Here is a 14,049-nt window from a genome sequence, read left to right as displayed (position 1 = left end):
CTCACCCCTCATCTCCAATTCCTCCCACTCCTTACACTTAAATGACAATCCCAGGCCTGTTTGCACCAATTTTTGTGATGAAGCGACAGGGCCCCTGGCAGAGCTCAAATCCTTTTTGCTTCTGAGAGCTGGAGAACTGCACAATTTTCTACACAGAAGAGGGAAGTCAAGAGTAATCTAAACTGTTAGCCCAAATTATAAGATTATATACCCACTTACATAAACATGTCAAGGTCCAGCTAACATAAATATTTACTTTCAAAGTTCATTTTAGCATCAAGCTCGCTACAGGAGATGCCAAATTTGTGAGAAAGCTGCAGAGATATTAAGGTTGTAAGAGGTCTATCCATCTGTTGCTTCAAAAAACCTTCCCAAGGCAGTAAAACTTGTGCTGCACAGATTAACTGGGATTGACAGAAGAGAGAAAATTAAATTAGAGGCAGAAAAGAAGAAGGGCAGTAAATTATGTGCAGTTTACATCCCACCACCCTGAAACATATGCTCCCATAAAGCCAATTTCCACAAGCCTCAGAAGCAGGTATGCCAGATGAAATCCTTCTATTTTATGGCACAAGCAGGACTTTTTGGAAGCTGTTTTACCTGCACAAGCTGCACAAATACAAGCTACTGAAGACCCTCATCTGCCCTATCACCCTTGCTGACACAGCCTTCCCCTCTTCCGAGATTAAATGCTTGACTTAGCACCCGTCAGCAGAGCACAGGTGGCTGCTCAGAGCTTGCTGAACACCAGGAGCCCCTGCCAAGGGAAAACAGCAGGTCTGAGAGGAGTAAATTTAACCCTAGATGCCACATCTGTGGGGCCAGGCTCCATAACATCCCACCTCAAGGGCCAGGGCAAGAGGCTTTTCCCCACCTGGCCACGTCTCCTGCATCAGGAGGAGGTTTGGGGGCTGTTGCAGGATAGCAAAACCCCATGGCACCAGGGAAAGTTGCCCCCTGAGATCTGCCCCAGCCAGGGTCACCCTAGTTCCCCCAAATAACAACTCCAAGCTCCAGGTAGGAGGTGCAGCAAACTCCTGGCAGAGGGATGGGCTGCAGATGATCAGATGAAGGTGGAGTGAGGTCCACCCGTCACTCCTCTCGTTTTGCTGCTCGGAGAGTTCCCCACTGCTCTACGAAGTCAAGAGACCAACCAGCTCAGCAGGGGGAACTTCAGACCTGCCCAGACCCTCTCAATCACATTTTCAGATGTTCTGCAGTGATCAGGAGACAGGGACAGGGCAGCAGGGACTCTTCCACACCACCAAGCTTGCCTGTGGCCCTAACAATTTCAGGAAGCATCTTCCAGTGCTCTAAACAGAGCCCTCCCAAGAGGAGGAAGCAGATGGAGAAAGTTATTTTCCCCCCTTGCATGACCTGCTTTAATAAATGCACACTCAGTTCTTTTCTGCCTTTTTTTACTGAGTTAAGCACGGGCACGGAATTTCTGGGAAGTTCGCAGTGTCGGCGATCAAACCTCTTGTTCATGCAAGAGCCCAGGGATTTATGAGTGCCAAGTGCACTCATTAGAGGAGTGGGCTGGTCATTCAGGAACATCCAGCTCCCTGCCAACTCAACTCAAGTTGGAAATGCAGGAGAAATGGAGGGTTTGGTGCAGTGATCTTCATCCAACCCACTCCACCAGCCATTGGCTCTGCGGCTCTGTTCCCCAAGAAAAAAAAGATACAAATCTTCCTTTTATGCATTTGCTATCAAGATAACCATTGTACTGCTTAAGGATGAAAGACAAAAGTGGATCTTTCTAACTACTCTCACCAAATTAAAGCTGAAGGAAGCTCCTGATAGCTTAGCTTTACTAATTCAGACTTTCTTAGATGTTTATGGTAATTGTCTTCTGGGTAATTTGTTTAAATTTGTGTGTAAACAAAGGGTTTGTACACATCTACAGACTCACACAGAGTGTGTCATTTTTGAAAAACATTCCAGCCATAGCTCTCTCTTTTCATTTTCCCCTCAGAGAAAACCAATTCAAGGCCGAATTATTGCCTTACCTGCAGTAGGAGCCAGTGCAGCGTCACAGGCCTCTGCAAATCAAATGGCCAGTTTTAGTATTTCCTAAAGTGGTCCTCAAATGAGAAAAAGCCTTCTGTTTCCCTGCTTCTCTGAATGTCTTTGGGCAGCTGCTCAAGAGGCATAACTCAGTTTGACTGCACGGAGGTCACTGGCCATGTGCCCACATGCACCAGCATTACATCTCTGCTGGTCCCTCCACCTCAGAAGAAGTCATTTCACCCAATTCTGCTCCTCATTATCTCATATAGGACTTTTTTTTTTATTCCCCACTGTATATGTAAATATCCATCAACTTGTACCTGTCCACCTTTCTCTTAAAGGAAGGATTCAGCTAGGGCACCTTTTTTTTCACTTTCAAAGTGTTTTTTTAGGATTTTTTTAAGAAAATGGGAATCAAGTACTTGGAAACTATAAGGTCATAGTCTTCCCTAGCAAAAGGCAGAGGGAAGAGCAAGCCAAGCCTCCCATGAGTGGGACAGCTTTGACAGCAACTCATGCCCAGCCATCCACTGGCAGGTCCATACTCCTGGTCCTGGTCCAGGTGTATTTGCAGAGTCCATCCTCAAACACACATCATGGGTTATCCATCCCCAAACACACATCATGGGCTCTCCATCCCATAACCATCCCCCTCACCATGTCCCACCCATGCCCTTCACCTGCCAGGTTAGTTTAGATCAGTCAGATCTAAACTTTCTGCTGCATTCATGCTCTTGCATTTGAATGCTCCTCACCGTAAAAAAAAACCCAATAACAAAACAACAACGAAGAACCCCAACAAAAACCCCTAAACAAGCCAACTCTGGTGTTTACTTCCTGATTTCCACCTGTAGCAACCTGAAACAAAGCAACAATCACAGTTTTGCTGTATCACATTATTCCCTGCTAACAATACTTTCCAGTGATGCTTGATAAGTCCTGTTTACCCAAACTAGCACAAGTAGAATAACACATGTCAACCAACTGCTTTTTCATTTAGGACCCTTAGCCCAGAGAAGGGGAAGCAAAACCCTTTCCCCATTCAAATAGCACCTACATGCCAGGAGCGCCCCAAGTTAAGAAAACTTGGGTAAATAAAAGTTTAAAAGTTCTGACTCCTAGGAGCTGTTTTACTAGGAATTCGGTTTTCTGCTTAAATAAGTGAGGTAAGTCCAGCTAGTTATGTTCCTACTTATATTATTCATATATGGGACACCAAGTATTTTTATTCTTTCCAGATCCGAGAAGATGAAGCTTTCTGCACTGGCCCCTGTTCTTGTGGGAATATAAAGAGAAAACCATGCCTCCACTCCTAATGTATTAGTGCCCCCTAATATACACCAGATGATCAATAAACTGCATAAAAATTAAATCAAACTGACAGTCTTTTAAAAATGGGCTCTAAGCAGAAACAATTGTTTTAAAGACTGTGGTGTCTGGAGTATTAAACTCACGTGCTGTTGTGTTATTAATCTCTTTGTTGGAAGCCGGTTGATTTCCCCTGCCCGTGTCTGTCAATTAAACATTCAGCATCGCAGCCACAATGGAAGGGTTGATGTTTTGGAATGCAAAAAGTTTTTTTTTTTGAGACGCGCTGTTGACAGTTCCCTTCCATGCCCCAGCATCTCCAAAAAAGCCATCGCATCTCCAAAAAAACCAAGCAGGCAGGGGAACCCAAACCTCTGCCAGGGGCTGCGAGAGCGCTCCGGAATGAGTTTAGCGAGACGGGAGAAACAGAGGAGCGCTGGCGAAGCCGCCAGCAGAGCGACACGGCAACCGGAGCGGCGAGAGTTGCTGTTTTCCATTATTAACCAAAACACGAGCCGGGCTGAGCGTAGAGCGCTGCCTCCACCTGGAGCTGGCCCCGGCGCCGCCGAGGCAGCAGCGCCGGGAGCGGGGCCCGCGCCGGGGGCAGCCCCGGGGCGCATCCCCGAGCCCACAGTGCCCCCTGCGCCCCGCCCGGGCCGCTCCGGGGCCGCGGGGGCAGCCAGGCACCAACAGCAGCGAATCACCCGCAATCAGCGCGCCGGGGTGCGGGGCTGCCGTGCGCGGCTCTCCCCGCGGGGACCCCCGGCCGCCCCCGCGCTCCCCGGCCCGGCGCGGCCGCTCCTCGGCTCCCCCCCTCGCCGCCCGGCCCGGCTCTCCCGGCGGCCCTGCTCCGCGCTTTTGTTCGGGAAGCGGCGCGGCCGGGGCACGGCCGAGCTCTGCCCGCCCGCCGCCGAACTTTCCCAAAAGTTGTTCCCGGGGAGCGGAGGGGGTGCGGGAGCGGGGAGAGGGGGCGCGGAGCCCGCGGTGCTCACCCATGACGAGGCAGAGGCAGTCGAGGCAGATGAGCAGGGCTTTCTTGCTGCTGCTCTTGGCCGGGTTGTTGTTGAGCGCCGGGCTGCCCCCATTCTTGCTCTCCGGCGGGATCGCCTTGTCGTACTTGTAGCTCTGCATTATCGGGGGCGAGCGCCCGGGACGAGCCGTGCCGAGCCGAGCCGGGCCGTGCCGTGCCGGGCCGCAGGGAGCCGCTCGGAGCCGAGCCGAGCCGAGCCGCGCCGCCGCCGGGCTCGCACGCCGTGCGCCGGGGAGGTGCTGCCCGCGCCGCCGGAGCCGCTCCCGGCCTCTCCGGTGGGGCACGGGAGGCGAGAGAGGCAGGCGGGTCTTCCCAAGGAGAGAGGAGGGGAAAAAAAAAATCAAAGTAGCAAAACAAAAACCAAAACAAGCCCAAAAAAAAAACCAACCCCAATCACCGGGAAAGCGGCGAAGGGGCAGCGAGTGAGAAGTTTGCGGGTTGTCCCAAATGCGGTGGAAAAGTCCTGGAGGAAAAGCCGGGGGGAAGGATTAAAAAAAAAATATATATATATATATATATATTTATATATATGTGTGTGTTTCTGTGTATGTGTGAAGGTCTCAGTCCGGGAGAAGGTGCGGGGCGATGCTGCCCCGGGGGCAGGTGGGCTCCGCGCTGGGCTCCGCTGCGCTGCGCTGCGCTGGGGGCTCCCGCCGCGCCCGCCCCGGCCGCTCTGGGAGCCACCGGCTCGGTTCTGCACTTTTATTTCGAGAGGCGCTTTCCAGCCCTCAGGAAAAAAAAAAAAAAAAAAAAAAAAAGAAGAAGAGGGGGAAGAAAAAAAAAAAATCAGTCACTGCCTCGGATGGGATATCCAAGTAAGCACAGCCCCTTTCCTGCATCTGACATTTTACATAGATAATTAAGTCCACATTTTTTTCCTGAGGGAAGTTTAAAAAAAAAAAAAAAAAGAAAAAAGTTAGGAGCTAAGTTTTCTCTCGCAGACCAGAAGAAGGGTGCCTCTAGCGTTCGTTCGTACAGGAGTGCAGGAGGGAAAGGAAAACAACCGGCCGATCCAAGGCTGGAGGACTCCCGAAAGCTGGGAACGGTGCAAGGGGCACAAAACTAACAACAAATAACTTTATAAACATTTTTCCCGTGTTTTTTTCTCCCTGCCCCCCAGCTCTGTTCCATGTGCTGAGACAGGAAAGGGGACATGATGAGTGTGGTACCCACAGACCCTGGCAGACCCCGGCGGGGTGACCCTGGGCTGAATTTTGGCTGTGCCACCCTGCCAGGTGCCACCGCCGAACCGTGGCAGCTTTGCCCTCCCGCGGCACAACACCACCTTCATCAAACGAGCCTAACGAGAGAGTTGGGTGAGGGATTGTTGTGTTGGTTAATCGCTCGTTTGGTCTAATTAAAAATCATCAAGGAAGTAAAGGAAAGGTTTCCCAGGAGCCCGAGCTGGCAGGAGGGCAATGCTGTGCTCTGAGCAGGGGTGCAGGAGGTGGGGAGAGAGCTGCTACCCCAGGAACTGCTCAGGACGGTGTTTAACCTCTTCTCCTCTTCGTTTTGGGTCGTGCGTTTGACCTCAGCCCCTCACCTGTGTGGTGGCACATATCCTGCTGCATCCCTGGTGTTTCCCGGGCAGGGACAGCCCCCAGCAAGGCCACCCTTCCCTGCTGCTCCTCCTGGAGCTGCAGGCTGCAGCCCAAGCCTGGGCAAGGGCAGGTTTTCCAGGAATCTGTTTAGACACATACACGGGCATACTGAGGCCAGCCTGGCAGGGAGGAAGAAAGTGAAGCGGCTGTTTTCAAATTTTACTTTTATATGTGTGGTGTAAAAAGAAAGGGGAAAACAGACCTTGGATGTTCCCCCAATTCTTTCATTAAGCCTCAGTGATGCCTCATTGATGTGAGATCAGGTGCCACCTCCCACCTTGCTGTTGACTCTTTTGCACATTATCACCCCATGGCACTGAATACAAAAGCAACGCTTTTGGCCCAAAATGGTGCCAATCACCCACCAAGCTGGCTGTGAAGGACACATCTCAAGGTCTCTCTGTCTTTCCCCTGAGCGTGGCAGAGGTGTGGGTGCCTAATTTAAGCTCCTTGGATGCCTGGAGCAAGTGGAAAGAATCTTCACGTGGGAATTCTCCCCCAGCTGCGGGCACGCTGCCCAGCCCAGCTCATGTCCACTGTGGGGCCAAGCATCCACCTTCCCCTCACCCTTCTGAGCCTGGCCCTGCCTAGAGGAGCCCACAGATTCCAGCAGCTGCCTCCATCCTCCCCACATCCCCAAATCTGCTGATCCCCTGGGTTAAATTCCATTTTGTGTTCAAAGCAAGGAAAAAACAAAACAACAACAAAAATTGAGACTTATCATTGTAACAGCAAATAAAAAGTAAAAGAGGCTTTCTTGTACTTTCAGGGAAATTGAAATTATGGTTTTGTATTTGCATTTACAAGACCCCTCAGGCTACTTATGTTTGCATTTTCATAACAAAAAGATTGTGCTGTTAATTGATGCAAGCCAGGACACACAAATCTGAATCTTGGACAGTTTCTTAAGGGAGCAGCAGCCACCACAATTGCCCAGTTCACATTTGACAATGGGTAAGTCAGCAGTGCCAAAATGCAGCTTCTGTGCCTTTGTCAATAATATGCAAGAGATTCCTTGGTAATAATTGTTTAGTCATAAATGGAATTATCAAATACGCCATGCAAGACCGTCCTTCAAGACCTCAGCTTTTCCTTTCAGTCAGAATTTAAATTCTGACTGTGGACTGAGGTTTTGCTTTATATAAATAATTTGAACTAACCGAGTTTGTATTGTATTAGTGAATTTTTCTCTGCATTTTTGAAGAAGGACTGATTTTCACCACCTTCCCACCCCAGCTGGACCAAACTTCTGGTAAACAAAGAATACGCTGCTATAATTTCTGGGAAGATCAAAAATTGTTGTGCCACTGGTTCTTTCCCAGATTTATTTCATAACCCAACCATTTGAAAAGAGGAATTGAGTTTTATTCATTCAGTCTTGTCATTTTAAGAGAATCATCTCTTTAGGGCTATTCCTGGAATGGGTGAAGGGGCATGAACTTGTTGCTGCCCTTTTTATCTTTGTATCAGTGGGACAGGACTGTGTGGAAATCTGTTCATGACGTGTCAAGAACTTAAAAACTGAGAGGAGGTTTGTGCCTTACTCACTCAACATGATCCTGGTGAAAGGGTGTCTGCCAAAAAAAACCACCCCAACCCAAACTAAAAAACAACAGTAAAAATGTTCTTGTATTTCCTTTTTTTTCCCTCCATAGAAGACGGTGCTCAAGTGAGACAGTAAGGTCTGGTTTGGGGCAAGAGGAGCCCAAACATCTTGTTTGAGAGGTTGTGAGAGCTTGTGTTTCCACCAGGGAGAGAGAAGGGAAGGGAGAAGGCTCCAGGTTCTGCTCTGAGGCTCATGGAAGTAGTTTATCCCACACATTATTTAATGTAAAAGAACTATTTGCTGGAGCAGAGAGTGAACCTGTAGCCTGTCCTTATGCTCCTGCTTACCACATCCTGCTCCCCTTGGCCCAGCACAGCTTTAAGGTGTCCCTATAATGTGTTCCATCAGTGGATGTGGATGTTCCAGCATTCAGCACTAGCTCTGGGGTGCAGAGGCAGCTGGGCAACAGCACTGCCCTTGGCCAGCGCCGTCCCTGTGCTCCTGGGGCTGCTCCTTGGCTGGGCAGGATGTGGCTCTGGCGCTCCTGGCTGCTCCACTTACAAGTGTAGAGTATCCCAGAATGCTTTGGGTTGGAGGGAACAGTAAAGATCATCTCCTTCTCCATGGGTAGGGACACCTTCCACCATCCAAGGTTGCTCCAAACCCCGTCCAACCTGGTCTTGAGCATTTCCAGGGATGGGGCAGCCACAGCTTCTCTGGGCAGCCTGTGCCAGGGCCTCCCCACCCTCACAGGGAAGAATTTCTTCCTCATACCTAACGTAACCGTGCCCTCTGTCATTTCAAAGCCTCTTCTATCACTCCATGTCCTTGTCCAAAGTCCCTCTCCACTTCTCTCAGATCCCCTTTAGGTACTGGAAGTGGTTCCAAGGTCTCCCTGGAGCCTTCTCTTCTCCTGGTTGCAACTCTTTGCTCTTCCTGATGTGCTGCAAACACAGATGCTGTTGCAGAGCAGTTTGGTGCCTGCAGTGTGCCCTTTGGGATGCTCATTTTGATGCACTGCCCACTGCCATGCCACCCCTTTCCCCTCAGACCGACAGCCAGCTCTTCCTTGGGAACCCACTCTGCTTCTCTGTCACAGGGAGGATTTTGGCAGCAATTCCTGTGGAGAGGGGACACACAGTGTGGGAGGACCAGGCCCTGCCTATTGTATTTCTTGGAGCTGCTAATGACCATGGCTACAGCAATCCTAAAATAAGAAAGTGAGCTGATTGTTATCCGTTATCTGAGATTGTTCCCCACCGAGGGGGGAAATCAGAGCACGGGTTACGTGCTGCACATCAGGTGGCCTGGCCTGGAGTCACGAGGCCAAAATACCAGTAAACTTCTGAAAAGTCCAAAGCTCAACCACCACTACCCTGTTCAGGGGTATTTTTAGCATCACCAGCTGCTGCTGCTGGAGAAAACACCCTCAGAGGGGCTGGGAGTGGGGGCATTGCCCTGCCCAGCCCATGGCAGGAGGAGGTTGAGGGCCGGACACCTGCTGTGTCCCCTGCCCCTGTCCCCATGCTGGACACCATCCCCGGCGCCAGGTTGTCCAACCTGCACAGTCAACATTGCCCTGTTAAATTTTTACAAAGGCTGGAGTTAGACCTGTCATTGCAGAGGAAGGCAAATAAAAGTGAAATCCAAAGGGGGCCCGGTTCTGCCCTCCCCAGTGCAGCTGGGAAGGATCAAGCCTCGTAAACCTTCGGGTCATTAAAAAGAATTAGCTGATAAATGTCATCCTGATGCAGCATTTGGTGCTGTCCAGGAAGCTGGGGATCCAGGCTGATGCAGGCCAGGAGGGTCAGCCCTCAGGCACGTGCCTCAGTGACCCAAGGGGTGGGACATTCTGTGGTCAGGGACCCGTTCCTGGCATCACAAATCACTCAGGGTCAGCAACATTCAATTTGCCAACAACTTAAAGTCCAGTCTGTTTTGAAACCAGCTTCTGTATTCCTGCCAAGTTTCACAACCCTGATGTTTCTCCCTAATTTAATTCAGTTCCCCTAAATCTTCCTGGCTCTTGACATGATTGGAGGATTTCAATTCATGTTATTACAAAAATGAAAAAAAAAGGAAATAAATTTCAAATTACACGATCACAGCAAATAGCTTGAAAATGTGAGCTCAAAATCTCATCTGAAAGCTCAAAACACAGAAGCTGTAATAAAGGACGTTTAAGATTTTCTAAAGACCAAATCCCATGATTTGAAGGAGCCTGATTTATAATTTGGGGACACCGGGGATTGGTAACACCTTGTGTGCAGTCAGAGCTGTGTCTGCCATCCCTGTCCTCAAAAAAGAGAATAACAGCACCATCTACTGCCATTCCTCAGCATTCGCTTGGGAATGCCAAACTCCGGCTCCATCAAAGCACCTCTGCAGGGCATGGCCTGGTATTGACAGAGAAACGAGCAAAAATCAAAAATCAGCAGTCTAAATTACTATTGATGCATGCTAATTATTAAAAAATTCAGGCCTCGATAACACACCTTGCTCCCAAAACTGGTGACATTGCAAAAAGCATTTCAACAGACCAATATTTTCATATATTTCCCCCAAATCCCTTCACGTGTTTATTAGCGCAGCCTTGAAGGGCTGTGTGTGGAATTCCCAATTTCTACCGCGGGCCGGCGTTTCCACCGTCGACAACAGCTCGTGAAAGACGTGGAACATCACCCTGGTTTCCAGCCTGGTGAAATCCGGGTCTGTGCTCGGGGCTGGCCAGCTCCCAGGAGTTTGTTTGAAAGTCAAGAATGTGCCATGGTTTAATTGCGCTGCTAGGCCGGGGCCTAAATGAAAGCCCCGTTATGAAGAGCAGTCTCAGAGGAGAGGTCCAGCTCGGCTTTTTCTCCCCGAATTGATTACTGCTTAACTCGGGGTAGTTAACACGTTTGTAATGTCTGGTCCAGGCACTTCCCAGGTATTTGTTGCAGGATACAAACATTTGTGGTTTATAAAGTAAACAGGTCCGCCGACATTTTTTCGGCTTGGATTTATTTCTGGTCACAAACCGTCTCAATGACCTGGTTGAAAATGCTCCGTGTGCAAGTGAAAAGTGAAAGAAAAATTAATATCTTTTTCCACGTCTAGACCAAGCCATTTTTATGGGCCACCCCACAGCTTTTGGCATCACCTTCAAAGCGTGAAGCCCTGATGATGAACACGGGTGCTGGTGGGGCAGGTGTGTGGTGGGGCAGCAGGAAAAGGGATGCTGAACACGAGGTTGTGCCTTCCCAAAGTGAATCAAGACTCTGCCTTGATGGGATGGTACTGGAGGGATCTGGGTGTGTAACTGGGAGAGGCTTTTGAAAGACATCACAAGCAAAAAAGAAAAAAGTGGAGCAAGATTGGGGCTCATCGAGAGATAAAGCAGCACAAGAAGAAAGTGAAGCATGTGGCCCCATATGTGGGGACTCTCTGTCCATCCTGTTTTGCACAATTCTAGCATAGAAAATGTAGTTTCACCAGGGCAGAGCTCCAGCATCGCTCCTCATGTGAGCAGCAAGGGCCAGGCCAGGTATTTGTATACAATGCACAAGTCCCTGGGCTTATCTGCTCCCAAAGCTCTCTATCTTGATAAGTCATTGTCCACCAGCCTCAAGAATTTCAATGTGTTTGTCAGGGCCAGGCTGGACCCTCCCCAAATATTTGCTCCAGCACACAGACTGGGTTTGTTATAACCTGCTCATCCCTCCGTGCCATCAGTGCCAGGGGGATGTAAGGGAGATGCACAGCCCAGTTCTGCCATGCAGGAACTTCCCTGCCTCTGCACCAAAACAGGGAGAAAAGAGGTTTTTCAGGCACAGCCCTGCAGTGCTGTGGCTGAGCAAGTTTGTGCCACGTGGTGACAAAATGTAATGGTTCCACAGCAGCAGCCACTTGAGCAGGAGGGGAGGGCAGGACTTCAGTGGGCTCTGAGTTCTGCACCAAGCCTTCAAGTGGCACAGCACACCCACCAAATCTCACCAGCAGCTTTCAAAGCCTGCTCTTTGCTCCCATTTATCTTATCTGGTGCTCCACTGAAGCATGGATTTACATAATACACACCTAATATATTAATGTTGCTATTCATTGAGAGGACCTCGACACTGTTTGCTTTGAAAGCCTTGCCAGAAACGCTCAGGCTCCTTAAAACACAAGAGGGTTTTATAGCTCTGAAAAGGATTTGCTCCCCCATTTGTATTCTGAATCCTTTCACAGGGGCTGTTTGCTTCTGTGATAAGAGCCAGGCCCAAAAACTCAGGAGTGGTAGGATCCACAGTTTGGGTTAGTAGTGAATTACAAAACTACACCACTCAAATTACTGACTCAGCATGAAGCAGTTGTTTCACACCCCCTTTCTAGCTGCAATTCCCCAAAAAATTATCTTGCAACACAGCCTTTTAATTGTCAAGCCTTGTCACAGTTGTCACACACATTTCCAGTTAAAAAAACTTTTTCATTTTCTCTCTAAGTGCACAAATTTCCATTCTTGCTTCGGTTTTCTCTGCCAGTTTAATTTTGCTTGGGACACTGGATTTCCAAAGGCTGAAGAAATGTCTGTAAAGAAGAAAAACTTCTGTTCAAGTTATGATATTGACCTTATAATAAAAGTTCTGTTCAAGTTATGATATTGAGCTAAAATGATTTTACAAATGCACACAAAGTTGCATTACAGACCACAGCATCAAACCACTAGAAGGAGGCTATTTTCCCTGTGAAGCCAAGCAGATTCCCTGGTATATATATCCAGCTTATGTTTTCCTTTATTTTGAATGGGATGAAGAAATACTTGCTTTTACATGGATTTTTGGGCAAAAATTATTCTTCTACCTGGATGTGGACTAAAGAAAATGAGAAGCACATTTCTCACTCTATTTTAAATAGTGACAATGATCAAAACTTGGAACACATTTTTGAGTATTGGGTTAGTGGTTGATCTTTCTACCTTCATGTCTTGCTTTGTGGTGCGGCTGAACACAAAGTATCTGGCTCAGTAGTACAGGAGGAGATGAAATTAGGTGCCTTCAGCTATCCAGAGACTCAAACTAGGGCATTAATGATCTCTTCTGATCTTCAAGATCTGCAAATTTGCTCTGAATCAGGGATTATGAAATAGCTAAGAGTAAATCCCTTTAAAATTGGCAGTAAATGTCAGGGACTACACTTAAAACACACAAAGACACAGGTTCACTGACAGTCATTGCCCAACAGCCCACAAATAACTCCTGTGCTCCACCACGGACCCTTTATCTCCTTTATCAGAATTGCCAACATCAAACACTGAATGTCAAAATCCTCCTGTTTCCAAACCACGGGACTGTTTTGAAGCACTGGGATTCAAAAATGAAAGAAAAAGACACCTCTCCCTCCTCAAAATGAGGCATTTTGGGTTCTCATTTTACCTGTCCTTATCTGCCCACCTTTTCCCAGGCACACTCCCACCTTTACACCCTCCTGCCTTCAGCAAATCCTCAGGCCATCAACTGCTGGCAAAGTGGGGCAAAATGCTTTTGGGGTGACAAACCCAAGTGCAAGAGCACAAATCACACAAGTCTGAGAAGGCAGTGTTTTACTGTTTGCATTTGGGTTTGTTTTCTCAGGGACGGCCAGCCTGGGTGGCTCTGTGACTGCCTGTGCTTCTGTGTGCACCTCACAAGCAGCCCAGAAAATACTGCCAGGTCATGATGGGCATTAAGGAACCTGATTTTACTCTTTTCTACTGTACTTGGCTGAAGAGCTCCTAATAATAGCCCTCAAAGAGAAAACATGAATCACAGAATGGTTTGGGTTGGAAGGGACCTTAAAGATCACAGAATCACAGAATTTCTAGGTTGGAAGAGACCTTTAAGATCATCAAGTCCAACCCAAGATCACCTTGTTCCACCCCCTGCCATGGGCAGGGACGCCTTCCACCATCCCAGGTGTCTCCAAGCCCTCTCCAACCTGGCCTGGGACACTTCCAGGGATGGGGCAGCCACAGCTTCTCTGGGCAACCTGAGCCAGGACCTCACCACCCTCACAGGGAAGAATTTCTTCCTGGTATCTAACCTACCCCTGCCCTCTGTCAGTGTGAAGCCATTGCCTCTTGTTCTTGTCCCAGGTCCCTCTCCAGCTCTCTTGGATCCCCTTTAGGCACTGGAAGGGGCTTTAAGGTCTGTTTGGAACCATCTCTGGGCTGAACATCCACAGCTCCCCCATGGTTCTGCAGCCCTCAGATGATCCTTGTGTCTGGACTCAGTCCAGCAGCTCCATGTCCTTTCATGAACACTCCACATGGTTTTTCCTATTTCTTGACCCATTCTTGCTCCTGTTTTCCAGACTCAGACAGCACCTTGGTGGCTGAGAAGCTGCTGTTCTCTGTACCACACACACCACCTGAAGGCAAGAGAGAGAACAGACCGAAACAGAAAAAAAGAGCAAAGGAGAACAGAACTTAAACTCACATGAAAAATAATTGCATAAAAGGGGAATCTTGCTTCCTAAAATAGGCTGGCACCAGGCTGTAACACGAGAGCCTTTTGCTGATGCCAGATGAGGAGGGTGAGCTCAACATGACCGCCTGC

At 48.8% G+C, this 14,049-nt stretch overlaps 1 protein-coding gene across 1 annotated transcript in view; it reads right to left on the bottom strand.

The window, feature by feature from the left end:
* Positions 1-5,062, bottom strand: part of PLPP3 (phospholipid phosphatase 3) — a 43,768-nt gene extending 38,706 nt beyond the window's left edge. The window contains exon 1 of the mRNA XM_030953065.1: positions 4,314-5,062. Within this exon, the coding sequence (XP_030808925.1) occupies positions 4,314-4,452 (139 nt within the window). The 5' untranslated portion in view covers positions 4,453-5,062. The remainder of the gene's footprint in view (positions 1-4,313) is intronic.
* Between the last annotated feature and the right edge of the window lie 8,987 nt (positions 5,063-14,049).

The sequence above is a fragment of the Camarhynchus parvulus genome, chromosome 8, assembly GCF_901933205.1.
Source record: "Camarhynchus parvulus chromosome 8, STF_HiC, whole genome shotgun sequence".
Taxonomy (NCBI): domain Eukaryota; kingdom Metazoa; phylum Chordata; class Aves; order Passeriformes; family Thraupidae; genus Camarhynchus; species Camarhynchus parvulus.
This window is presented reverse-complemented; position numbering and strand designations above follow the sequence as displayed.